Raw genomic sequence first — 27,909 nt, 5'->3', positions numbered from 1 at the left:
GGGTTTTGGAAAAGCTTACTCATGATGGTACTAACACAGTCTCTGACAGATCAGATAATTATTTTATTAAAGCCACTTTCAGGTTTTGCCTGCTGGGCTTGCCATTAGTCTGGTACAAGTTTTGTTCTTGAGGACCAGTTCATGTGAATGACATACTTAATTAGTGCAACGGTTATTGTGTCTCAGTTAATTGTATCATTAAATGTGACCTCTCAGGTTTCTGCATCAGCAGCGCTCTTGAATTCTGCTGTTAGACTCTGCTTTGTGTACACTGTAGGATTAAGCATTTTGCTACCAGCTCTATATGGTTTCTCATGAAAAACCCTGGAAGTGATTGCCCACTGCAGAGGAACTGCAAACAAAGCTCTGGGGCTGCAGCTGCTCACAGGCAGGCTGTGGACTCCCACATCATAACCTGTAAGAAATCAGATGCAACATTCTTACAAGCAGGTTGTGTAGAGCAGAAACTTTTTTTTTTTTGTGTGTGTGGTTCCTTAAGAGTGACTAAAGGATTACTTTGTTCTCAAAGAAGGATGGAAGGGATGTGTTCAGAAGAAGAGATGTGTTCAGAAGAAGGCACACACTTTGTATGGGGAAATTTTCTTTTTTAATTTACAGCAGAAAGAATATAAAGCATTCAGAAAACATTTTCCATATTTTAAGGGCAATTCAAAACATTTTGCATGGTTCCAGCAGCTGAGTTCTTCAACAGATCCATTGATTCAGTGATGCTTTACATGCACAGTTACAAAAATAAAACTTACAAAAGAGAAGACATCTATACTAGTTTTACATGCAAGTCTTGGGGACCCCCCATTGGGCACCAGCTATTGTGTGGAACTGCCATAAGCGTGCAACCAGAGAGGGGGTTCATGTTATATTCTGTATTTCTTTCACACAGTATTACTGCTGTCGAATGTGTTTCACAAAGGAGCGATTCTATTATCAGAAGACAGAAGATCTGGCTCCTGGCACTTGGGAATTTGAATTTTCCTAGAAAGCTGCACTTACTTATCTTAGGTGAAAATGTTAAGTTCCACAACCAAGAAGAGGGTTCGAAGAATCACTTCACTGCGGGGGAGAGCTGCTCCCTCCCCAGTGACACACTGAAGGGTTACGGCCCGACACAACAAAGCACTTGGGAGCTGAACTGGCTTCAAGCAGGCCAGGAGTCCTGGAGCTGTGCTGCAGAACTGCCTGCATGCTTCACAGCCAGGACAGGCTTAAACGTTTGGCTGAAGCAGGATCTAGATTAGTAGATACACCACCAGGCCCATGGATCTGGAAGAGTAATTTGAAATAGCTCTGTATATTACTGAATCGTTTTCTGTAAAGACAAGGAGTTAAAACATTTCCACTGAGGTCACTACTCTTGTTTGGAACAGATCAATTCTATATTGTCACGTATTGGTTAATGGGTGCAATATTTCGGTTTCAAAATGTCAAGAGTTCTTCCAGTACTAATACAGAGCATTTCCAATTCATTCCAAAGGAGATTCTTCAGCGTCTCCTGTTCTGTTTTGGCGTGAGAAGAAAATTTAATGGTTAATGTTCCAATTGCAGACAGTAAATTGAGGCCACGAGGCTGCCCACAGGCACAGTGTGAGCGCCAGGCCATTTGTTTTGCTTTTTTCCCTTTTTTTAAAATTGAATCAGGTCATAAAGCAGCAGTTCAGAAATGTACAAGAGAATTCTGATAATGAGCTATAGCACATCTACTGTAATTCAATGCTGGCAGTGAAAAGAAGTAATTAAAAACAGGTACAATTATAGAAAAGGCACCAAGAGCACTGACCCCAGTTTTTTTGCCACAATCTTTGTTTTTACTCTTCTTTTAAAGACACCAGTTTCAAAGCTTCCTATGTGTGAATATTTTTTGGCTTCACAACAAGCCTTGCGTTTAAACATTGCAGTTGGTGGCCGGGATCAAGCAAGAACAACTATTCCAAAACTAACAATCTCAAATTTACACAAGTTCATTCAGAAATTTTAAACTGCCACGAGCGAGACAAACAGACAGGAGCAGTTTCTGATCTCAGACACATGTACGTGACCCACAAGTAATGACACGGACTTCAGGAGTTTCTTCCCTTACATTCCTGTGTAATGAAGATCAGAACTGGTTCCCATTGTTGAGAATCTGTGACAGTTTTAAATTAGTAGCTCAATTTAAAAAAAATCTAATTTCTTTGGCTCCTCACTATGTGGAAATAGCAATATACCATGACACCCCTACAGGATCAGTTTGCATCTTTTTTTTTTTTAAGTTTTACTTAATTTTTTAAAATTTTTTGTGCAATTTTTATTACATTTTCTGACTTCCAGCAGGAGATATGAAAATGTGAAACATATTTTCTACTTTCGTACTATTTATTTATTTTTTTTCATTTTATGTTCATTCTAAGTGTTCTTTATTGGAGTGAGTGTATGGTGTTAAGCTAGATACGGTTTTTGTACTCTTATGATTATCTGCTTTGCAAAAGTAACTTAATTTTCTTAAGCAATATTAGCATTCACATTACTTGGCACCATTGGCAAAAAAAAAGAAAAAAAAAGAAAAAAAAAAAGACGGGGGTAAAAAAAAAGAAGGAAGGAATACATAAATTAAACCAAACTGAACCAAACTCCTGGTAGCCAAAATCAAATGTAAACATATCCTTTTTTTCTTTTTTTTTTTTTTTTTAAAGTAATGTTGCTCTGCCTTTTTTTTCCTAAGTCTAAATACAGTAGCTCTTTTTTGCCATTTAGTCATGCTTTAGCAAAAATGTTCTTCTAAAGAACATTTAAAATAAAGTTTCTTATAGTGAAATAAAGTTTTTGTTTCATTTTACAGACCATAGCCACTAATGCTTTGCTTTGTTCATTTCTTTTTCTTGAGTTCATGCACATATCTCTTTAATATATACAATATGTACAAACAATACATCCACACTCTTCTCGTTCATTCAGACAAAACTATACAAATAATAATTTTATCTTGCCAAGTTATTGACCCTTTGTGAATAAAATATTTAGTAATTAATCAATATATTCCCTTTCAAATATTTTTATCTCATTTTCCATTTCTACCTTCTATATATACAGAAACTGCCCAGATTTTGATGAAGTAGCCAAAATAAGAAATTTACTGGCCAGAATGCAGCACCACTGATCTTTAGGTGGCATAAAATGTCCAGGCAACATATGTACGTGACTCTGCAAAATGACAAGAGGTTTGACAAGTACATAAGAGAAAAAGCTACATGTTTTACAGATTATTTGAGAACTTAATTAAAACAATAGTACATGAAGGTAAGGCTAGAAAATAAAGTGCTGAATATGAGAGAAAGTACATGACAGTTGATATGTTTGCAGGTTCTAGTAAAAATACAAAAAAAAAAAAAAAAAAAGTGTAAAATTTGCTTAAGCTGCTCTCTCCATTCCTCATGCAATACCCGTGTCTCTCGTACACCAAACCCCTCCTGTAAGTTCCCACGGGATGTATTAAAAACCTGCAGATTTAAAAAGTTGCATTAAGTGTGCTGTAGAGGTTTAAATAAAACACAAAGGACAGGAGTGCGAAGGAAATGAGGATGCATGGACCCAATAAAGATGTACTGATCTAAGCCCCTCCACTGAGACTCTCAAAGCTTCAGTTTCTTGGAGATGACTGACAGGTGCAGGAACAGCATTCTTGTGTTGCTTGTGCATTCCCACCTTTTCTGAACAATATTTTTGGTATAATATTTGTACAGTTCCACATGTTGTTTAATACAGCCCTATATGAAAAGGATAATTAATCGCTTCTTCCTTCCTCCTCGGAGAATGAAGCAACTCACAATTTCCTCCTGGTGTCTTGTTTTCCCCACGATCCAACAGAAGATTGAGTTCCAAGATGTCTTGCTGAACAAATTAAAAGTTGTCCATGAAAGTGCAAATGCAATGACCAAAACATTACTGTTAAAATCCTGCAGCTGGTATTTCCAGAACTGCAGTGGGTATTTTTGTTGTTGTTGCATGTCTCTGCTAAAAACAGAAAATGAAAACAGTCTGAAAAGCAATGTCACATTGCTACGGGATGCTGCTGCGTATCTTCAAGTTCCTTGGCCTTTTTCAATTCTTTCACTCTGAAAAAACAAAGAGGAGCTATGTAACACTTCTACTGCAAATCTCTCAAAGACAGAACAATCAAAAGGATTCATCACTCCAACCTCCCGTGCACAAGAGGCGGCTCCCAGAGACACGAGAGGAAGGCAACACCTTCCCAACACCATAAACAGTTGGAAGCGCAGAAAGGGCCACTGGAGATCCCAGACAAACACCTTTGGAGAGACACACTTGGGTGCAGCTACTGCTTTTCCCCAGTATTGGCAACTAGCTGGGCTTCATTGTGGTGTCAGCCTGATTCCTTGGGGCTCCCTGGACTGCTGCTCCCTGCCTGACCTGCAGCTGCTCACGGCAAAGGGGCTGTTCAGTGCTGACCCTTTTCTCCACACAGCACTGAGGCAGCGACAGCACAGTAGGGGAAAATCTCTCTGTCCAGCTTGGAAAGGAAGCCTGGTGCTTATAGAGAACCTCACATAAGGAAGTGTTTATGTACAAGCACAAGAACTGGTGTGGGTGTGAAGGAAGGTGCTTTGTTGCACAAGCGCTCCAGCTGCTGTGCCCTGTGTTTCATCATGCTGCTGGCAGAATGTTTGTGTGTTGTCCCAGCAGTGCAGGATGCTGTGTGCCAAGGGAGATGAACCTACAGTGTGGAAGTCACTCTTCCTAGATGTGGCCAGTTCTCAACTTTCCCAAATGCATGCCATACATTACCTCCTCTAACTCATCAACACAAGAACTAAACCATCACTGAAAGCTGAAAAAGTTAAAAACAATAAATTAAAGGGTGAAAAGAAGGGAATAATTTAATCCCATCAAGTGAAAAAGAGCTCTGCACTGGAGCTGGGGCAGCAGGAAACCTTCTGCTCAGGCTGAGAAGCTGGCTGTATGCAGTGCAAAGGAGCCAGACCAAATCCAGAGGCATTCCCATGCTGTCCCAAAGGTGCCCAGCTGTGCCTGGGGCTGGCTCTGCCTCCACTTACAGGGAGTTCCTCTGCAGTGAGATCCCTTTGCCACCTGCCTCCACATGTCTTCACTCTGCTCCTGCAAGGGGAAGTCCCCTGCAAAAGGAGCAGATTACAGCAAAAAAAATGTGATTTAGCCAAGCCTGTTAGGCTCAAGCGATCATGTGATGCTGCAAAAACTTGAAAGGACAAGTAACAAAGGTAAAATACAAAAAATAGCATCAGAGTTGCAAGTCTGTGTAATGCAACCAGCTACAAGTGAAAGAATGTAACAAATCCCAAGTAAATAAAAGTAAGAAAACATGTCAGGAGAGCTGAGCAGCAGCAGTGACAGTCTGTAGCTACTGTGCACAGACTTACACCCACACATCTTTTGGCTCTTGCACCAGCCTGCTAATATAAGGACAGAATGAAGGCTATAAATTGATCTCTATAAATACACCTCCATTTCACTGTTTTATTTATTCATTTTTCTGCATGTACTATTCGTCAGAACCACAGTGAAAAGGGAGCTGGCTGCTTTTGCCTCTGTTTTAGCTGACTCAAAGGCTCTAGCACCCAAATACATTCTCAGTATTTGTGAAATGCGGCCAACAGGGGTCAAATCAGACTAACCTGTATGCAGGTTAGACCTTTGTTAATTACCCTAATTCCACTGTTGGAGAATATCACGTCTGGAAAGACAGAGGGCTCTGCTAGGCCAAGTGCACATGGTGTGTTCAGAGTCTGAAGGTCACTGCTGGAGGGACCACGACATTCCTGGAATCCAAGCCCAGAGCAGCCCAGCAGGCTCTCCCAGGTGCCAAGCAGTGCTCTGGTCCCCAGGATGAGGAAGGGACAGCCAACAGCACCAGGGGTTCTCAGCTCCTGCTTGGACAGAGCTCTGCTGAGCCTGCCTGCTACAGCTTTACAGAGAAATCTTCTTCAGGGAGATTTTGGCTCTTCTTCAGGAAGATTTTGGCAGTGCACAGGGGGATTTTTAGCTGGTGTCTAAAAGACACAGCTGACATCAAGAAGCTCCAGCACTGCACAGAAGGCAGTAAAAAGCCTCCACTCAGGCTGACAGCCCAAGTTAAGTTCACTGGGGTTCTTCATGCTGGGTACAGCCAGATCCCCTTTTCACTGCAGGAAACACAGGAGGGCCGACACATGACAAATGTGACAAATGACAAATTATTCATCTCTAGTATATCTAGTTTTATTTTCTTGGCGCAGAAAAGCAGCCTCTTCCTTGAATTTTTAATTAATATTTCTAGTGGTGCACCATTTAGAAGCAGGAGAGCCAGAATCCCTGGTGCTGTGCTAGAGAAGATGTGCCTCTGTGCAATGGACCATTTTTAAAGCTCAGATTAGCTGTGTTTAAGGTACCATCAATTAATGCATGATTTGCAGTGCAACTTCCAAGTGTTTTCTGTTGCACTTCAGTACTGTAATGTAAAATTAACCTGTTATTATAGATCTCTCACTGAGAACATGCACATTAAATAAGCTGGTGGCTCTTTCACTGAGACATGCTATTCCTTACTTTAGCACTTCACATGCAAGGGCTACACTAACGAAGCACTTTCACTGGAAGAATGCAAGACATGCTTTGCTGCAAACTTCAACCTACAGCATGCAATATCTGTACTGGTGCACAACTATTGCATCTGTTTGCCTGGAACACACATGCCAACAGAAGTTAATTACTGCAGCACTCAGCATTTGCACTAAAACAGATCCTGGTTCAGAAACAGAGAATCACAGAATCATAGAATGTAAAGGGTTGGAAGGGACCTCATAGATCTTCTAGCCCCAACTCCCCTGCTGTGGGCAGGGACGCCTTCCACTATCCCAGGCTGCTCAAGGCCATATCCAACCTGGCCTTGAACACTTCCAGGGATGGGACAGCCACAGCTACTCTGGGTAACTCATTCCAGTGTCTCATAATCCTCACAGAAAAAAAATTCTTCTTAATATCTAACCTAAGACTCCCCCCTTTCAATTTGTATCAATTACTCCTCACCCCATCACTACAGTTCTGGATGAAGAGTCCCTTTTCAGGTTCCTTGTAGCACCCTCCACACACTGGAAGGTGCTGTGAGGTCTCCACACAACCTTTTCTTCTCCAGGCTGAGCAGCCCCAACTTTCTCAGCCTCTCTTGGTAGGGGAGGTGCTCCAGTCCTCTCTTATCAACTTAATGGCATCCTTTGGACTTGCTCCAACAATTCCATGTCCTTCTTATGTTGGGGACACCAGAACTGTGTGCAGGACTGACAGCAGCAGAATAGAGGGTGAGAATTCCCTCCCTCCCCTGCTGGCTGTGCTCCTTTGGATGCAGCCCAGGACACCACTGGTTTCTGGGCTGGGAGCCCTCAGTGCCAGCTCATGGGGAGTTTTCCATCAACCCAAGCTTTTCTCCATGAGGCTGTTTTCAATCACTTCTCCACCCAACCTGTATGTGTGTGTAGGACCTTGCACTTTTTTCAGCTTCCTGAGGTTCACACAGTCCCACCTCTCCAGCCTGTCCAGGTCCCTCTGGATCCATCCTTTCCCTCCCACACAGCTCAGTGGTGTCAGAAAACTCACTGAGGGTGCCCTCAATGCCACTGCCCACAGCACTGCCCAAGATGTTGGACAGTATCAGACCCCACTCATCACCGGCCTCCACGTGGACCAGAAACCACTGACCACAGCTCTTTGCACGTGGCCAACCAGCCAGTTCTTCATTCAACCAGTGGTCCATCCTCAAAACATGTCCCTCTAGTTTAGAGACAAGGATGTCATGCACTTTGCATTTACACTTTCCTTGGTCAGGTGGGATTTACATCATTTACATGCAGGTGTAATAACTACTGCTGAAAAACACAGACACAAAATAGTACAGAATTTCCCTAAAGATATAAACTGAAATCTGCCACAGGTACATTACTGAAAGATGCTATTTAGTATGTAATGGCTTAAAACAAACCTGCATTTCACAGCATTTACACACTTAGGCCTCAAGATGATAACCACCCAAATTCACTAAGCTGCCATATTTTTTATTAACTAATCTCTTTGTTCAATGCAATAGTGTGTGTGTCCCACTGCAGGTGGGAGTGCAGGTAGGTACTGTGTGCCCTTTATCCCCTGCCTGGTAGATATGGAAACTTGCAGTCTGCAGCTGTCAGTCTCTCCTCCTCTCTCCAGAGCTGGCCCTGGGATGCCAGGGAAGTTCTTCCTTCTCCTTGGCAGCTGGTACAGGGCAGCCCTGCTCACCAGGGGCTCTGCAGCAGGCACAGCTGAGTGAACTGAAATACCTCCAAATGTTACCAAAAATTGAACTAGTCCATGGCCAGAGTCACTGGGGAAGCTCTGTGAAGACCATGCTGCTTCCTCAAACCATGATAAACAGGAGGTACCAGAACCAGTGCATGTACCAAGGTAATAATTACCTGAAATGCTTTGTCAAGAGAACCTAAAAATAATTATCTTCAACCAATTCTTTCTTGGATAGCCTGCACTGCAGCCTTTCCTGTGTCTTAGAAATCTTTTCTTAACTCTTCTTGAATTCCTTTCTCAGTGGCACTTGATTTGATTACAATAATAGCAGGGACTGGTATTTCCTCTTCATTAATACTCAGTGTAATAAACACTCAAAATTTTCAACTGCAGTTAAAAAATAGAAGTTGACCATGGGAGAATTTTGGACAAGTTAGGACCCTTGAGAATAGAAATCCTCTGAGTAAGTGCTGCTAGGAGAGATTTTAAGTGAACAATATAGCACTGCCTTCATGCTATAAGGCAATCTTAGGTTAACATTTTTCCAGTCTTAAACTGAGGCAGGGAAGAGAACCAAAGTGTAGCATTTGCAGTTACAAGCATTAGTAAACTGCTGTAAGGAAAAGAACAGTACTGGGATTTACAGAATCAAGCAACAGAAAGAATGTTCTTAGAGAAGATGCTTCAACCCAGTTTGGTAGACTTGCAGTGAGATGATTTTTTTTTTAAACAACAGAGGAAACAAGGGCAATGAAAGTGACAGCAGCAGGCCAGGTGCTGCTGGATGGTGTGCAAACCTCTCCAGGAGTCTAGAAGCTCTGTCACACTGGCATGGATCACTTCTGGGAGTGCCTCCCTGAGCTGAAGGGGGCTGGAGTGAGGACAGCTCAAGTGATGCCCAGCTGTGAGTGAAGCACCCCAGAATGGGAAACAGGTCCTGACTTTTGCAGGTCTCCAAACAAAAAACACCATCCTATGCCAGCAGCTCTGAAACCATGCACAAAACTGGTTTTTGACTGTACATCTGATTTTGCACTGATGAAGCCTTGAACAAACACCTCCCCAAATAACACTCTCCAGACAGTAAGCACTTCTAAGGCACAAAGTTATTCCCTCTGCAAGTGCTGAAGAGCAGATGGAAGGAAAAAGCACGTGCAATAGAGATGACCACTGCTAAGGTGTCTGAAGTCACAGCCGTGATGCTGACATACACAAAGGAAAGAGAAGATGATTTCAAACATGAGCTCTGAACCCTGACTCTTGGGAGATACATCCTGGATCCCAAACTGCTCCAGCCAGCCAAAGTTTCTGCCCCTCACACCATGTTGCCCACTTGGGCAGTGCATCAGTATGTGCTGAAGCAATGTAATAAGCAACAGCCCCAGCGAGTGGCAGCTCCCTCCCCAGTCCTGTACAGGGTGTCAGCAAATGAACCAGCCCTACTCAGAAAAGGTCACAGCAAACGATGGCTTCATGGGTAAAGCAAAACACAAAGCTGCTCCATCAGAGTGACTCTGTGATGCCCAGCCAGGGAAATGCTGAATGAGTCCGAATGCTGAAGATCAGTTTACAGGACAGGGTGCAAGAGCCAGAGAAGGCTGGCTGGCGAGTTACCTGTTGCTCTGAGAGCTGAAATGGCCTGTGGGATATTTAAGACAAGGGAGATCTTGCCTTTTTCCAGATACCTCATTTAGGCAGCAAAACAAAAAAGACAGAAAGGCCCAATAAGAACGACACCCCAGAGCACGCGGTCTGCACTTTAATACACACATCTGAGCTCCAAACACATTCAGCCCCTGCAAGAGGTAAATGAAAAAAGAAATTACTTTGAAAACTTTTGTTGTAGGTACAGTGAGGCATATCCCAATATGACATTTTCACACATCTTCCTAACTCAAACAAATGGGACTTTCCTACCCCTTGAAATGTTCCTCTATTCTCTATCTTACTAACAGAGGCAAGAAACCAGGTACCTCAATGCAATGTCTGCTGCACAGCACAGATTAAAACCACATTAAAAATACAAGTCCTAGATGCACAGGAGTAGGAAAAGTTTGTTGCTAAAATGCCAAAAGAGGGAAGAGTATGCAGAGAACAACAAAACACAGCAGATGTTGTTTATTCAGGTATGAAATGCAGCTGTACTTACCAGAGAAATTACTTCAGATGCTACACATTTAGCTCCCCGAAAGTGGAGAGCAGCATTTAATCAAACTGTGAGAACATGGTGGGGGTAAGGGCTTATTTGTACATGAAAGGTGAATGAAGGCAGTTTTTGTTACTCATGATCACAGATAACAAGTGCATTTCTTCCACCCCAGAGAAGACAGAAGTTTTGCTGTAGGCAGAAGGTGCCTGACTTGTCATCCCCTTGAGATGGGAAAGACTCACTCCTTGTGATCTCCTCCAGATCATCTCCTGCCAAGGGTAGGGCAGAGAGGGTCACACTGCAGGCAGCTGTGCAATTTGTTCACCTCTACACCTGGACTGGAGCAAAGTTCTGTTTTGCAGGAGGCTACAGAGGATGGTTTGATCAATATGAAAGCAATCATTTGTGCATGGGGGCACAGAGAGTAGCTGAAATCCCTCTACTGAAGCAGGTTTCCTTGAGATGAAAAATGTTAATTAAAAGCAACAGCAACTGGATGGAGATTTTTTTCCCCTAAAAGATATTTTAATTTCTACTGCAGAAGGATACAAGTCTCATCTCCACAAGAGCCAGCCAGTAAAATCTCCTGCCTCCTCCTCTTTACTGATCCTAGTGTAATGTCACCCAAATAAACCCAGGGAAAAAAAAAATCACTCAATTTGGAAAGGTCTTAAAACTGAAACTCAGGAGCAAATGCTGCCATCATTTATCTGCACACTGCAGCAGCACATGTACAGAAAGCACTCAATTTGTGCATTACAGACAGGTTTGCAGGCGTTCCCTCAGCACGAGGGCTGTGTCAGCCTGTGCACATCAGCAGGCCTGGGAACACTCCTGGTGTTTGTGCACTCCAGCAACAAACAGACACACTCAGGGTGTTATCAGATTGCAAAGCAGCACAGAACATTTTGCCATTACACTTACTTTGGCAGAACAGCAGCCAGTACACACTGAGACAGCTCACAGTTTACTTTTTCTAGACAGAGAGCCACTCCATTTCCCCATCAATCACACATCATTGCTCATCCCAGGCAAAACCTGCAAATGCTACCAAACTTCCAGAATCTGCTTCCTGCTAATTTTTCAAATGTTGCCACATACACAAAGCCTTAAAAGTGCACCATTTCTCCTCCAACACTGACAACTGGCCTCTGCTGACAGCAGCCCTGCAGAGCCTGCCCTCAGGGCACATCTGGGCATTTGCCCTCATTTACCCAATTCCTACTTCATCTGTTGTTAGTAAAAACTCCAAATTTTAACTACAACAAACAATGGTAGCACAGAAGTAATAATTTGGAAACAAATGTCAATAGCTGCTGCTCCTTTGTTAGCCTAGTTAAACAAATAATGGTGTCTCCAGCAGGCCCAATTAATTCTCTCACTCTTGAGTCTTGAAAATTATCTCTGCATTTCCAAGTCAATAAAACTTAGTCATCAACAATGCAGTTTTCTTTTTGCAACATTACATGGAAGCAAGGGTCCAGGCCACCCCTCTCTTGCTGAAAACAGGAGCAGTAAGCACCCAAATGGTGATGTTTCTGGCACCAGTTTTTTACAAAAAACCCTGCTGCCCTAACAACCTCTCAGGTGCAAGATGGAACAGAGCAGCCTGCTGACAGTTGAGCCACATGCCTTGAGAAACCTGTCACAGGAATTCTCCCATTGACAGCTAAAGATTTTTAGCTTTTTCATGTATTTGTAATTTTGTAGGTTTCTAACATATAGTTTTATAGTTCCTAGCACTTTCGTACCCTTTCCCACACTTTAAAACAAGAGCTAACCCTTTTTAATACATTATGTCACACTCTTGAAATTCTATTTAGTCTTATTTTCAAGAAAAGAACAAGGACATCTTGTTTTGCACCAGCATTTGAGAGTCAAAACAAGATTTAGGGCAAATAACCTTCTGGAGACACTCCAAGGGGCAGGCCCAAGGGTGAAACTACTAGATTTACCTGCTAGACACACTAATTAATTAACCTTAAAAAAACTTTTAGAAATCCCATACCGCACATGCTCATACCTATGTTTTCTGCACCTGAATGCTTTTATTAAAGAACTGCCCTTTATATTAGCACTTTAATATTGCTTGGAAAGCTCTTCTTTTGATTCCAGGCAACACCACCTCTTGCCAGCCTGCTGTCTCACACCCAACCAGCCACTAATGTGACTGAGCCCACAGGTGAGTGGGCTCTTCATGGTGAGAATGAGACTCCCAACAGATGCTTTCTTGGCACTCACTATAACACAGTTACAGCATCTTCACTTCTTTTTTTTTTTTTTTTTTTTTTTTTGTTTTCCTTCCCACTATGTGGATTAATAAATGAGCTAAACAGCTGTCAAAAAGCTCACCCTATAATGCAACCAGATATGTAACTTACCAAAGACCAACTTATAGAAGATAAACACTGGTGCTTAACCACCTTTGGGAGTAAAGAGCACTGTGAGGAGCTCTTCTGCTTCCATCTGGCTCAGGCAGAAATAAATACCCATTTAGAGTAGGCTGCATCTGCAGTGCAGCTTCCTATGATCTACCCTGAATGCTGCTGCAGCCCATGACAACGGAGTTCACTGAGTGTGTGAGTGCAGACTCTGTCAAATTCCAACATCTACTCACAGCCATTTTGGATACTGAAAAAATACCCCACCAACAATGCCATCTAAGCATGCCCATGATGAATATACATGTCCTTTTTCACACATTCATGCACTGGTAACATCTACTGCAGAGCTCTGTCCTGTTACAAAAGCAGCAGTGTTAGTCATTGCAGTAGGGTTAGTTTATTAAAGATTCTTTCATATAATTAATGGAGGTGAAACTTACTGGCATATCTCGGCCGCAGCCCCATGCAAGCAAGCAGAAAGCAAATATATTTAAAATGGAAGAGAGGAACTGGCTAGCAGGCAGCTACACTCACCCTTTTGTACAGCCTATGGTCCACCAGAGGGCTTCAGAGTGCAAAACAATACCAAAGAGCCATTAGACACACATGGCAACAACCATACCTTACCCAGAGCTTCACTTCAGGGAGGAGGAGACAGCACTTCTGCTTGCCTGGAGAGAAAGAACCCTTCCCACTCCTGCCTAGGGACTCCTCTTTACCAGGGAAGGGCAGTCCTGTGTTTAGGTGCTTTAGGGCAGAAAGTTATAAGCAAGTAGAAAAAACCCAACACTGTCATTCCCGTGGCATTTCCAGCTGCATCCTGCCTTCCCTGGCAGCCATCACCTCTTTTCTATCTCACTCCAAATGCTACTCCATAGAAAACACTGCAGACCATTATTCCGTTTTAGCAATGGCTTAGATATTCCCCCAGAAGAGTAAAAGTTTCCTACAAATCAGAGAAAGAACAGGAAATAGGAGGTTACCTTCCCAGTGCAAGCTGACTGTACAATACATGAATTCAGCCCAGCAAATCCAAACCCATTCGGAGCTCCCGGATTTCCTTGCAGCTCTAGATGTGTCACATCTGGGGATCACTAAGTAGGTGGAGTCTTTCCAAAATCATTAACTATAAAAAGCTGTGCCTCTACCTCAGGACAGCGAGCCTGGAGGCAGCTCAGCTCACAGGAGGTGTCAGGGGCAAGCTTTAGGCTGGAAGTTAGTCAAGTACAAGTTGACAGGTTTGGGCACCATGGGAAGATGGGTGAAGCTCTCCTGGAAGGCCAGGAAGTTTCTGTTTCTCATTCTCAACAAACAACACTTCTGTGACAGATCATGTTGATACTGTGTTATGCTCATGCATGTTTTTCACCAGATTTTTGAGAATATGACAATAGATGGATAAATATGGGGGGGTTTGTTCAAAGTCAAAAGGAAAAAATACATGTCTGACGGTCAGAATGACTCCTGCTGATGAATGATCCCTTTTGTCTCCATGACATTCAGCTACTAGAGCTCCAGTATCTTCTCTAAGAGTATATTCAGCTAAAACTTACTGATTTTAATGTATTTTTCAAGTATTTTCTGATTTTCATAAACATTTATGCATCCACTATTGAGAGCTCCAACTGCAGAACCTCTCATTAACTCTCCCAAAACACCTGATATACCTTCTGGTCAGGCAACAAACATTAATTTCAGGAGATCAGATCCTCAAGGTGATCAAAATCACACTTGAGATATTAAGCCTTTGTGCCAAAACATCATTAAATAAAATAGGACAAGATGACCATTTAAGCTGTTCTGAATGCAAGCAGACAAACAGTTCTCATGACTGGCTTAAAGTAGACTTTGATCACTTCTAAACAGGAAAAAAAAACACAAGCAGTTGCCTGGGGAAACCCTGAATAAATCTCACCTAAAGGTTATAGAATAAGCTCTTGAAAATAAGCTCTTTTGACTTGGCAACAGAATTTGCTCATGGCCAAAGCCTAGGTTAAACCATTCAATTTTTAAAAGGTTGAATTTCTGAACTTTAAGCATTTACTGCCTTCTCACTTAGCTCACTCTCCTTACAACAGACTGCAATTGGATTTTGCAGCCTTTTCCCCAGCTCTATCAACTGGCAGAAATCTGTTACAAGATCCTGTTTGTTTGACATTCTTGTGCATGCTCTCTTTTCTCTCACTCCCTCAGATTTTCCAAAAATAGTTGTCATTTCTATCCCTTGCACTGACAAGCTGCTGTGGTTTAAAAAGTGGCTTCACAGTGCCATTTTTATTCCACAGAGCATTAACTAATGTTAGGTACTAGCTGTTATGGCTCACCCCTGGATGTTCAGGAGCTTGGATGGCTGAAGTGTTTCTTTCTGGGGACTGAGGCTTTCTTAAATCCTTGTTTATAGCAGTGTGCTAATTTGGAGTAATAAGAGGAGGAGACTGCAATGAGATTTCAACAAGCAGAAAGAGTGTGTGGGCTCTTAGCACAAGTACCAGCCCCATCATCAGCTGCACCCTGTGTGTGTCACATGGGAGACTGAAGGGATATAATTAGGAAGCTTACACAGAGGTGATCTGAAACTTACTTAGCATCCTTTATTGCTCTACCCTTAGGAAGAGGTAAGCAAGAAAACTCAAGCAGAGATGAACAATGTTCTTATTGAGACACAAAAAAAAAATATTAGAAAGCTTGAGGAAGAGCAGGTGAGAAGGAAGCAATTCCACCTGGTACCCCAGTGTGCCTGCAGCACAAGGCAGCTAAGAGAGAGGGTTGCAGAGCCAGGTTTGGGAAGGAATGGAGGCAGGTGCTCTTGCCAGGATATGGCTGTGCCAGGGTAAGTGCAGGGATCTGCCCCTCAGGACAGGAAGCAAAGAAACAAACAAGTCATTCTGAGTCAGCTGAGATGCTGGAGCAAGTGAAGCTCTGTTCTATGGAGTAGATGATCAGCGTAATTTCCAGGATTATATTTTCCTTTACAGTTGTTTACACAAGCAAAAGGCTTCTAAGTTGTCTTCAAAATCCTGTGTGGTAATAAAGCTCTAAGAACCTGATTTGCATGGTGTTTGTCACTGACTGCAGAGAGCAGAGGCACCAGATCCCTGTGTGGTTCCAGCAGCCACAGGAGCCCAAGGGTCTGTGAGACACTAAAGGAACACAGATGCAGCCCAGTGTACAGAGCATGAAGTGTACACTGTTGGAAAATGCCTTTCTGCGTGCTAGAACTTTTTTAGCAAGCAGGAGGAAAATGGGGAATGAGACTCAAAGCTGTCACCTTTCTAAGTTCTATGAATCTGCTAAATTTATGTATTTTTCAAGTAGATTCTGAATGCTGGTTTTGTTATTTTGGTAAGTCTTGCTTTCACTTTTAGTATCTACCAATGCCACAGTGCTCCTGTTCAAATTTGTCAATTACTAATAATAGTTACATTAATGCAATTTTAAACTCTTATGAGAGTTGCTTGGAGAAAATATGCAACCATAGCCCTGTGATCATTTCTATTTTAGAATGTAAAACAAGGCAGTTTTGAAACATGGTTCACAACTTCAGTGGAGGCAAGTCACTTTTTCCTTTTGTTTCATCCTAGCCAAGAACCATGACTGAATTCCAGAGCAAGCACAACCAGTAACAAACTGCCCGTGGACAAGGGACAGGACTGCACTGCTGCAGAAGTTCCAGCACTGCACAGTGGGATGTGAGCCAGAGAGAGCCTAATGACAGAGAATCCCCCCTGCTGCTGAATTTCTGTCTGGACCTCCCCAAGAGTTAAATCTCCGCTGCAGGGATGCCCAGAGCAGTGATTGTGGTGCTGGAGAGAGGAGACTGACTCTGGGTCTGACCTGCAAACTTCAGTGGTGCAGATGAGCAAGGTCTCTCTACAAAGGGAAGAGGAGACACTGAGAAAGAGGGAGGCAACAAGCTGAAGTCAAGAACTGTTGGAATCATGGGCAATCTAAGCTCTGTAGAGTCTGTGTTACTCAACAGCTGGAGTCTTGAGCCCTGTTTGGCGTGCATGGTACATCCTGGGTGTTGGTGGGAACCCCAGGGACACAGGCAACCAGAGGCATTCCCTGGGCCTGTGTCTGAGCTGGCTCTAAGAGCCTCTCAGGCTCAGAGAGGCCCCATGGATGGAAACTTGGCACGTGGTTCCCCCAGGGACTGCCTGGATCTCAAGCAGATCTGAGAGGATACAGAAGTTCTGACCCTTCAGGACATGCTGCACAGCAAACACAACAAAACAACCACTTTGGTCTCTTCCATATGCCTTGCTGAAAGAGGGAAGTCACTTGTGCTTCTTCATCAATGACTGTGGCTGTTTCAAGAGCACTTGGAAGCAGCCTGGGAACAACAAAGCCCTCTTTCTTGTCCACACATGTAACTTCCCACTGAACCTGCAGGTAAGATGTACTTTCACAGCATGAGCCACACTGACCTCCTGCAAAGTGAAGCTTTGAAATCCTGCAATAAGGACTGAGTCTGTTTCTAAAATCAGGAGTCTATCACATGCCTCTAAGAGCTCTCCTTGTTAAATGTCACTGGACTGAACTAAACATGCTTCAAAATGCATCAGGTGTGACCAGCTCCTGAGTGGATGAAATGCATGGGTAGTGAGAATGGAGGGGGCAGAGTCAGAAACATCAGGATTCACCACTGTCTGGGCAAAGTCCCAGTTTGCAACTTGATCATATAGGGGATCCTTTCAGCTACAAGCCACAGCAAACACGCTGTTGGTACGGCAGTGCTGGCTGCCATGGGGAAGCACTCTGGCAAGCCTGTGCTGCTCCCACGCTGGTTCATCTTCATGTCTGCAGAGTGGCTGACGTGAACTAACCTGTGCTGCTCCTCTGCCACATCCCACCTACCCACACTGAAGAGAACACACACTTGAGGAGAGCCAACCAAATTATTCTCTGACCAAAGGCATTTCCAGCACACACCAGATGTCATCACTTTTTCCACTTTCCTACATACCATGAATGTTGTGGACAGCACTCAGAAGCTGTACCTATGATTTAACAAAGGTTTGTTTTTAGACTTCCTCAAGTCCAGCTTTTAAAGTCAAACAACCTGGGCTGTTTTACATTATAAGCAATGTATACAATTCTCTTTCAGCAACAGTCCTAAGTTAAAGATTTCATTTTCGACAGCGCATCTTGGAGAAACAGCTCAGCTTTGTTATTTGATTAACAGATCTGTAGTGAGCTGGTTCTGTCATATCTACATTGCACTCATTGCAGACACACCTGGATGTTGTCACATTGATCTAGGGAAGGGCAGATACCAAAAGATAGTGTCATACCTGTGGCGGCAGCGTCGTAAAAACCGCATAATCTTGCGAGCAGCTTGATCCTGCTTCTTGGTAAGCAGACTGCTTCTAAACACAAAAAACCCCAACACTGAAGTGTAGGCAAAACTGGGGAGAATACTACTAAATGCAAGAATAATTATCCTATGAACCACAGTCCTTTTCCCACTGGCCTTTGTCTGTGAAGCACAGCACAGCCTTGAAAAGCATAAAAACAATTTATAAAGATCCCAGCAGCATCAATAGCCCGGGGCTCACCTGAGTTTCTGCTGTACGATGGTGGCTGCCCGGCGGTTCTGCCTCCTCTTGCCACACTCCTTGTAGCTGCGATAGTACTGCTGGATCAGCATCGCGGCTCGTCGGCTCTGCTGGAATTTTTTCTGCTCATAGTAACTTCGGAATTTGCTCTGGATAAGAATGGCAGCTTGCGTCATCTTTTTATAAAGTGCATACTACAACAGAAACAAAGAGAAGCTGAGGCATCCCAGTAGGACCAGTGAGAAGCAGGTTCCTACGGTGAAAGACTCGTGAGCCGCTAAGATGTGATGAGAAGTAAATGAAGTAGCTATTCCCTGACTGGGAATGGTGTAAGAAAATGGTTACAGCAAACTCGAACAATGCTAAGATCAGGGGCAGAACTTGGTCTGCATCAAGGAAACAACTATCTGTTTTTCTGCCTGTGGAACAGTTTGACTGGATTAATAGAATCATAGAATAGTTTGCACTGGGAGGAATCTTTTAAGGTTATCTGGTCCAGCTCCCCCAACATGGACAGGGACATCTTCAAGGAGATCAGGCTGCTCAGAGCCCCATCCAGCCTGCTCCTGAATGTTTCCAGGGGCAGGGTATCTGCCACATCTCTGGGCAACCTGTGCCAGTGACTCACCAGCCGCAGTATAAAAACTTTCTTCCTTTTATCTAATCTGAATCTACCCTTTTTTAGTTTGAAACCATTACCCCTTGTCCCATTGCAACAAATGTCTCTCCCCATCTTTCTAAAAAAACAAATAACCCCAACAAACCCCCCAAACCACAACAGTTATAAGTCTAATACTGAGCCTAAGACACAGGCAAAACTAAATCTCATTAGAAATCTGTAACAAGCATCCAATGAACTCACAAATTTGCATGAGCAGTCACACACTTCCCAAATTCCATCTAGCACTGTATTATTTCTAGCCATGTGATTCCCAGTAAAGCAGGTACAAACTCTTAAAAATAATATCTTTATTCCACATCCTTTTCCTCTGACAGCATGCAAGGTGATGATCACTTAACAGAAACCCTGTGCATTCATGCATATTTTTAAGTCCTTTCTGAGATGGAAATGTAGAATAATGTGTAGAAGTTGCACATACTACTATAACAGAGGTTTTCATTGTTTGCTGATCTTATTTTGGTAAGTTTTAATAGGTTTAATAATTTCAAAACTGATGTGTCTATTCTTCATGGATATTTTATCATCTTTGACTTCTGCTCACTTTATCAGACAGACGAGTAGCAGCTACTGCCCTGTACAGGGTCATGTCCTAACATTTCTCAGTATTTTCCATTCTACTGGGAACAAAAACCCCAAAAGGAAACAAACAACCCTCCCAACATAATCCCAAAGCAAAAAAATCCTCCAATATCATCACAGAGCACCATTTACCAAATTTCACTTTTTGGAATTGAAGCAGTCATTAGGAGCAGTCATATTTTGCCATTATTGTTTTGTTTTGTTTTCTTCTTTTTTAACATTTTTTAATTAATGGATCAGATTGTGATTTTAAATTCGCTGTTTTAAATAAGTCCACTCATGGGCTAGTAATGGTTTTCCTTCCAAGTTTTAGCCCAGATGGGACTTCTGTGGCTGAGTTACAAACCCCTGAACAGAAGGGTTCAAATACAAAACCATGCCATGAGCTGTGACTGTTCCAATCCAGTCACAAACCTTTGCTGATCAGTGCAGTAACAGACCAGAGGAATGAGGCACAAGAGAAATTAGCAGTCACTGCACAGACCAGACCCCACTATGTCTGCATGCAACTCTAAGACCCAAGTAGCTGCGTCCTGTCCTCCTCTTGTTCCCTTTTTCTTTCTGGAAAGGGGATCAGTGGAGATGTCTCCTAAACTCCTCCCCAAAGAGGAAAGCCTTGGTGAGCTCAGTGTCCCAGAGCTCAGCCCACTTGTGGTGACAAACAGTTCTCAGTCTGACACAAAACCACAGGGCAGGGGGAAGCTGTGGATGGAATATCACCCCAAGGACACAATCTCTCCAGGAAAAACACACCTTGCCTCCTGGTAGCCCTGAGAAAAGCTCATTTGATTCTAGAATCTGATGAGATCAACATGTTGCACAGCTGGGAAACCCATCTTTACAGCAGAGAATTATTGACTGTGAACAGTTTTAAGAGTGGCACCAACAGTTGTGCCTCCAGCATGAGCAGCAGCATACTGAGATGTTGGTCTTAGGAATTCAGCACACAGGTATTTCAAAGATGAATGGTCAAAACACTTCAGCAGGCAAGTAGAATGTGGAGGACACGGGCTGACAGGTGGGAAAAATGTTCTGTGCTCCCCAAATGCCAAGGCAAAGGTCACAAAGTGAGAGGTGATCAGGAGCACTAAAGGAAAGCCTGTCCTCTGGAAACTGGCTGCAAAACCCTCCCAGCAGCTCAGCCCATCCCTGCTCGTGGGAGCTGATGCAACTGTGGCACAGCAGTCCCTACACAACTCCCAGAAAGTCTGGTTTGTCACTGATTCCTTAACCACAAGCATTTATTAGTGGATACTATTAAAATGTTTCTCCAAAATGCCAGGTTCTTCTTGTTTATACTGACTGTGAAAGTTAGTGACCCATAGGGAACTGTTTCCAAAATAGTGTTTGTATATGTATTACCTTCAAGGCTATCCAAGTAAGCTTGGGGAGAAACAGAAAAATACACAGTTAATGTTAGTTCTGCAAATAAAGAATGCAAAACAAAAAGACCCAAACAATCTTCTTTCAGAAAGAAGCAATTCCAGGATCCAAGACAAAGCAATTTGTCAAGCAGTTTTTGAATGGAATTAAGCTTCTCTACTACAGGAAGCATCCAGAATGAAAGCCATGTGATGGGTTGGATGTGAACCACAATGCAGTCACCTAACACTAGAAAGACTTCCCAAATTAATGTTTTTGAGAGTTGTAAAAAAGCACAGGTGCCTTGCCTCACTTTCTGTTACCATGCTGCCAGGCATTAGACAAACTGTGTCTAGCAGAGTAAAGTGTGAAGAAGGATGTGGGCTCTAGTCCTCACCAAAAACAAACCAAAACCAAACAAAAAACCCCAAAATGAAACAAAACCAAAAAACCCAAACCAAACAAACAACAATCACCAAAAAAACAAAAAACCTAACCAAAAACCAAAAAGGAAAGGTATCTTCTTTTTCTGGGGTTGAGAACTCAGCCTGAAAACATGTCTCCAACCAGAGTCTGGAGAACAGTCTCAGTCCTGGAAAAACTTGCATCAACCTACAACATGTGACTTCCCATAGTTTAAAAGTTTGGTATATGGAAAATAAAACAACCTATTTTTCATCTTCACCTTTATCAGATGCAAAACCAACTTCAATTTCACAATGAAATTTGGCAAGCAACTAGTCAGAGAACAGTCTCCTTAGGCTGTAGCATGCATAAAGGCCAATATGGAATACATCACAGCCCTCCACCTCAGAGCAAAACCACAGGCATAATCACAAACAAATTTCAAGGATTCCCTCCAAAACTAAGATTCAGAACACAAATCTTCTCCCCTTTTCAATTTTGCCTGAGCAAGGTACTTTCTTACTGCACGCTGAAAAGCACAGGAGAGGAACAGCAGGACAATGCCCACTACAACAGGGTGCATTCATGGCACTTACATGTGCTTCATAAAATTTCATTTTTTTGATTACCTGTTTGTACTTTCGGTAGCAACGCTGAATAACAGCAGCGGCCACCTCCTGCTGTTCCCGGAGAGGACGACCCTGTGTGGACAAAGGAAGGAGCAGCATCAGTGAGAGTGGACCAAAACCCAGGACACGTGCTCTGGCTCTCAGCTGCTGCAGGGCAAACCTCTCCTGTCAATGCTGCCTGGTCCAACCCAGGCCTAGGCATTTCCTGGAGATGCCTCTGCTGTCAACTCACATAATGAACAAGCCTTCAAAATGCATCTTTACACCAAATGGGCAACTAAGCAGAACCTCTGGGGTACCTTCTGAGGATGTGCTTTGTGAGTGCTGCTCTGCCACAGCATGGCATGGCATGCACTTCCTATACAGTACTTGTTGGGCAAACATCAACAAACAAATGTCACAATCATTGAAAAGGTTATGATACAAACGGCATTTTTGTCCCTGGAGTGGATACTACCCACATTTTGGTTTGTAGCAAATTATACTCTCTCTCACGCACCCAATCAAGGAAGACACTGGGCATCTGGGCCACATACCTTGTATTTCCTGAATACTGTCTGGACGAGTTTGGCAGCTTCATAGAGTTCTCTCTGCTCATGATCAGACAGAGTTAACTGTGCAAACTCATTTTCTACCTTCTCGCTGGTGGATGCACTCAGAAATTCAGACCAGTCTGCTGCCGAGGGAAGGCTGGGTTTCTCAAAAGCTATTTCACTGATTGGTGAGCCTGCAGGGCTCAAGCTGGTGTTCGAAGAAGGGGTCAGGGGTTCACTATACAGACTTCTGAAATACCAATCACAGTAGGAATTATTGGCTTACAAAGCACTTGGGCTGGTATCACAGATAAAGACGACAACATTTCTGAGTTCAAGACAGAAGCTGATGCTCCTGTCCCTCTCTCCAAGCAACATCCCACATCCCTGAGCCTGCCTGTCCTGCACAGCACAGATATGGTGCTGGAGTGAAAACCACATTCCATTAATTTGTAGGTGTGCTGGCAACAATACATCTGAGCACAAGAGTGTGCCTGGACCAGCAAGACCAGAACTGAGTCTCACTGAGAACTGCAGGCTGAAGAGTCAGAACATGCAGCCCAGCACTCACACCACACCAAAACCCAGAGCAACCTCACAGTTCTCACTGACCTGATCTGTGCAGCACTGGGCAAGTGATCGACATCAGCAAGGTAACTGGCCAGCCAGCTCATGGTGGTGCTCATGGCAGCACTGTCTGTCCTCTCCACCAGCAGCGACTCCATTGGCACAAAATTCTCTCGCTTGATCCTGTCAGGCGTAGCTTCAATAATGTGCTCTGCAAGTGTCATCATGTTCACCTGTCAAGGGGAAAGAACAGCAAACTTTAGCTGCCTGGAAGAAGGTGCCTTGTGCTTCCATGTTATAGCCCAGCTTTAGAAAGAATTCCCCATTTTGCCCAAACCTGTGTAAGCTGGAGTCTACTGTTTGTTTCAGCAGTGAAGAGAAATTTATTAACCAGTGCTCATTTGATTTTCTGACTCTTCAGACCAAGCACTGCAGGGTTTCATATTCCCTGGATCTCTTTTTTCCCTTTATGCAGAGCCCAAGAGATCTGGAGAAAGGTCTCTGGGCCCTCCCTCTATAGCTGTCACTAGTCTGTTATTTCCAAAGGAAAAGTGACTTTGCCACTCTTTTGCTGAGATGTGCAGTAGAACACAACAGGACAATAAAGGCACATCAAGAGAAGGAAAAAATCTTGTGACAAAACATTGTCAGGAATCCTTCTGAATGCCATCCCTCAGCTCAGCAAGTTTCACAGGAATTTTCAACTCATGGAACAGAACAGGAATTTTCAACTCAGGGAACAGAAAGCTCTTCTTGTTTTGCAGTGCTCTGCTTCACTGGTGTTACACCAGCCAGAGAAGAACATTCAGAGATGCGAAGGCAGAACAGGTAAGGCTGTACTCCCATTACCCATTTACTCAGACAACCACAGTATCTTTCTCAGAGTGAGTACTTCTCATATGTCTCTCCTGCTTCTGTTACATTTTTATTTCCTCTATTCCATACATAGTGGGATTTTTCCTTCCCCAAACCCACTGTCTTTTCCATTCTCCACTCTTTCCTACCTCCTATCCTCTGAAGTGCAGAGGCCTGGCCTGCAACCACAGCACTACCTCTCTCCCATCTTGTCCTTGTAGGGGCTGCTGCCTAGTTCCCACAGGACTATTAGGCCACCTGAGTCACATGCACTGCTGTGATCAGGCTCTGCTTTTTCCTTTTTCCTTGCACAACTGCAAACAATTTTGTGCATTCTGTACGCTGTTGAAGTGTACAACCCTAAATGCTAACCATTAGTCTTTATGTCTGCATTGGAATTGGAAGAAAATGACCAATGTGTGGTCACACATTGACTGTGTGACCACTTCCTTCCTCAAAGCATAATTCAGTCTCTAGAGGCCTCCAGGGGAATTTCTCATGACCAGGATCCTCTGTGCAGCCTCTGTGCTCTGTGAGGCTGCTGATCTCGGTGCTGTGGGTGTGTTTACCTGCAGCTCATCCATGTGGTGTAAACAGTCCTCATCCCCTGCGCTGTCCCTGTAGGACAAGAGTTCTGCATCCACCATCTCCCTGTCGGCCATCATCAACACATTCATCTGCTCCCGCTGGCGGAGCCGATGGGCCACAGCCTCCTTCCCCAGGGCAGTGCCCTTCTGGCTCCCTGCCACCTGCACTGCAGACACACCAATATAAATGTCTTTTGGGTTCCATTTGATGCCTGCTTGGCTGCCAGAGCCCCGGTACCCAGTAACTTCTGGGATGTGCTGGGAGAGCTCCCGGCCATAGTCCCTCAGCCCTTCACTGGGGCTGATTGTCTCAGTGGAGGATTGCTTGGAGCTGGAGTTCTGCTTCCTAATGCTTGGCTGTTCCAGGCTCAGTGCAGTGGAAAGCAGCTTCTCTTGCCGGGCTTGAAAATACTCAGGGCTCAGCTTATGCTTTTTGGGTGCAGGGTAATCTTTCTGAGTCTCACTACTGTAATAGCTGGAAGGTTCTGATCTTGGCCGCCTCAGCTCTGTAAACAAACAGATCAATGGTCAAAACTAAACATCCAACTCGTGACTGCTACAGGAACACCAACAGCTTCTGCCTCAGGCCAAAGCTCATGCAGTGCTCTATGTACACCTGAGAGGATGTGCAAATGGAGTAACAACCACCCAGGGAGGATACTGCCTCAGTTATCCTAAGATACACAAGTCTCTCTAAAGCAGGCACTCACTCCTCTTCCTGATGTTCGTGCAAGTGTATGTAGCACAAGAAAAGAATTAAGCATGGACAGCAAGCCTACAGGTGCAACCTGTTGCCCAGGTGAGCTCATTGCCCCCACATTTTCACATGTTAAATGTGAGTAAACAGAGCACGCCCTCCAGGATGCTTTACCTGTGTTTGTACTGGAAATCACTGTGACTCCCTTCTGAGGCTCCTGAGAGGCAACAAGCTCGCTGTGCCATTGGGACACCCAGCTCTCTGTGTTGGAGTCTGTGCTCGAGGGGCACTGAATCCTGGGGTTTTGCCCAAGCTGAGTTTGCTCATCTCGCTGTAGCTGCTCCAAGCACTCTGCCAACTTCACGTGGCCCCGAGAGCGAGCGATGGCCAGTGGCAATCTGCCCAGGGAGTCCGGAATGGAGATGGCTCTGCGGTCCCACTTGTACAGCACGACAGCTGCATCCATGTGGCCCAGGGCACATGCCCACATCTAAAGAAGAAAAGGTAACTGACCCACTGGGAGACCTGCCTTCCCCTTTCTTATTAATGCAGTGGAGACTGGCCCCAACTCATGGAAAAACTCTTCTGATAAACAAAAGCACGACATGCTCAAGGCCAGCAGATTACATTTACAAATGTCCCAAACCAACATAACCAACCCAACTCAACATAGGGGACTGAATATATGCTATTCTCTCCTACAACAGAGAAACCTCCAATTGAAAAACAAAGCTGATAGTTTGTTTTCTTCTGATTTGGGGTTTTTTTTTTGTGACATTGGCATCACTGAAGAGACAGAACAGCTTCATACACAAAGGAATCTCCAAGGTCAGAAACATGCAGACAGGTCCAAAGGTTGGGAGCAATAAAATCAATACTATGAGTTGCAAACTGGCAGTTCTGGTTCCATCTGTTTCGGTTTTTTGCTTGTCTAAGTCCTCAGTCATGATTTCAAGTCTCCAGTGACCAAGACAGTTTGTACCTTTACAACCTCTACAGTTAAATAGTCACAGAGGACAATATGAAAGGCATGTAAAGTCCTTTTCACACCATGATAGTGGAGACTAGATTCTGTGTAAAACACTAACCAGAACCATCTGCCTGTCCCCTTTCCTTATGTTTCTCAATAACAAAGTTTTGTTCTGTGTGTTTTCTCTCAACAAAATGCCAGGAACCACATCTTACCGTGTATGAGCAGGAACACACAGGAACATCTACTCACCAGAGAGTGAAACACTTCAGGAAAATGACACATCAGAAATAACTCCCCAAAGTGCCCTCAGACTCTCAGAAGTTTCAGACCCTGCTCTTACCAGAGGAGTGCAGGAGAAATGATCCACATTCAAAGGGTCAACTTCCAGCTCCAGATCAATGCTGTCTGCATGTTTGGTGCTGCAGGGGAAACAAGAGAAGGAATGATGCTCTGTAGCCATGTCAGGATCATCGTCTAAGCACGGGTTTATCCAAGCACTGTACCACAGAGAAAAGGCCACACATGTATTTGCTACAGACAGTGCCCCCACCACAGACATGAAGAACATGATACATCCAGTGACTGGACTCGCTCTCAAGAGACAGGTCCCATCAGATCAGGGCATGGGAACAAGTTCAGGGGCTTGGCTCCTTGTACAAGACAACCAGAAATGTGGACTGAGCAGAGTTTATACATGCTCCTGCAGAGTCTGACAGCCCAGAGTCCTGCAGGCTGGGACTTACCGCCATTTGATGAGGGTCTGGATGAGAGTAGCATAGCCCTGGGCAGCAGCCAGATGGAGCAGTGTCATTCCCCGGAAAGTCTTCGAGTGGATCAAGTGTTTGGACTTTGCCCAGCACGCACGGCTCATCATCTTCTCACACACCACCACCACGCGGCTCTCAAAGCAGCTGCCCAGGGTCCCAGTCCCAGAAACGCACTGAAACACCACACACATCCCAGTTAACCATGGAGAGGAGCTGCAGCTTGCCCTGAACAGGCAGCCTTCCACTTCTGCAAGTACTGAGACAGTGGCAAACGTGACCAAAAACCAGCTGCTGTTAGACACCCACAAACCAGACCTGTTATTTAGAACAAACTATAACCCTTTCCAAACCCCATGCCCCAAAAAACCTCTGGTAAGAAAGCATAAAGATGTGACTGGACACAGAAGGGTTCATACCTGCACCTGTGTTCCACTGTTCCCATTCCCATTGCTCCCGCCTCCTACTCCTTGTTTGTGTTGCTGGGAGCCTGTCATTTCAGCCATTCTCCTCTCCATCTGCTCAAGTCGCTCCAATATGGACATCCTGAACTGGTTATCTAGGTTGGAAAAAGCCAGAATCAGGACATTTCCATGGAAAGGAAGCTCAGGTTTCGACAGCCAACTACAGGAAGTTACAAACAGCTATTCTGGAAGTGATAGAGGAAATTTGGCCTGCTTGGAAATGCACACACACTTGCCCTGCAGTACCCTAGCTCTTCAACTGCCTGCAGCCACCCTTTGACTGCAATTCCAGAGAACCTCCTTATAGAAAACGGACAGAAAACTGAAAAATGCAGGCAGATGACAAATCCCTTTCCTTGTGAGTCCAGCTGTATGCACACAATATTAGGGGTAAAGCAAAGTCTTTCAAAACACAAACGCTAAGCAAAT

General features: G+C 44.0%; 1 protein-coding gene across 13 annotated transcripts in view; it reads right to left on the bottom strand.

Moving 5' to 3' along the window:
* Positions 1 to 584: 584 nt before the first annotated feature.
* CAMTA1 (calmodulin binding transcription activator 1) overlaps positions 585 to 27,909 on the bottom strand; it is a 223,662-nt gene continuing 196,337 nt past the window's right edge. For 5 of the 13 annotated variants that reach the window (XM_030289466.4, XM_030289464.4, XM_030289477.4 and 2 more), the window contains 14 exons: positions 27,436 to 27,575; positions 26,996 to 27,192; positions 26,593 to 26,671; positions 25,454 to 25,769; positions 24,565 to 25,088; positions 23,186 to 23,373; positions 22,577 to 22,823; positions 22,041 to 22,112; positions 21,007 to 21,027; positions 18,384 to 18,577; positions 18,120 to 18,194; positions 13,360 to 13,390; positions 9,907 to 10,088; positions 585 to 4,106 (listed from right to left, as the gene is read on the bottom strand). In XM_030289466.4, the coding sequence (XP_030145326.1) occupies positions 4,043 to 4,106; positions 9,907 to 10,088; positions 13,360 to 13,390; positions 18,120 to 18,194; positions 18,384 to 18,577; positions 21,007 to 21,027; positions 22,041 to 22,112; positions 22,577 to 22,823; positions 23,186 to 23,373; positions 24,565 to 25,088; positions 25,454 to 25,769; positions 26,593 to 26,671; positions 26,996 to 27,192; positions 27,436 to 27,575 (2,330 nt within the window). In that variant the 3' untranslated portion in view covers positions 585 to 4,042. Of the gene's footprint in view, positions 4,107 to 9,906; positions 10,089 to 13,265; positions 13,391 to 18,119; positions 18,195 to 18,383; positions 18,578 to 21,006; positions 21,028 to 22,040; positions 22,113 to 22,576; positions 22,824 to 23,185; positions 23,374 to 24,564; positions 25,089 to 25,453; positions 25,770 to 26,592; positions 26,672 to 26,995; positions 27,193 to 27,435; positions 27,576 to 27,909 lie in introns of all 13 variants that reach the window. The other 8 variants (XM_041720426.2, XM_030289469.4, XR_012051660.1 and 5 more) reach the window with 7 other exon arrangements.

Source organism: Taeniopygia guttata, chromosome 21 (genome assembly GCF_048771995.1).
Source record: "Taeniopygia guttata chromosome 21, bTaeGut7.mat, whole genome shotgun sequence".
Taxonomy (NCBI): domain Eukaryota; kingdom Metazoa; phylum Chordata; class Aves; order Passeriformes; family Estrildidae; genus Taeniopygia; species Taeniopygia guttata.
Note: the sequence above shows the minus strand (reverse complement) of the source record. Positions and strands in the feature narration are given on the sequence as shown.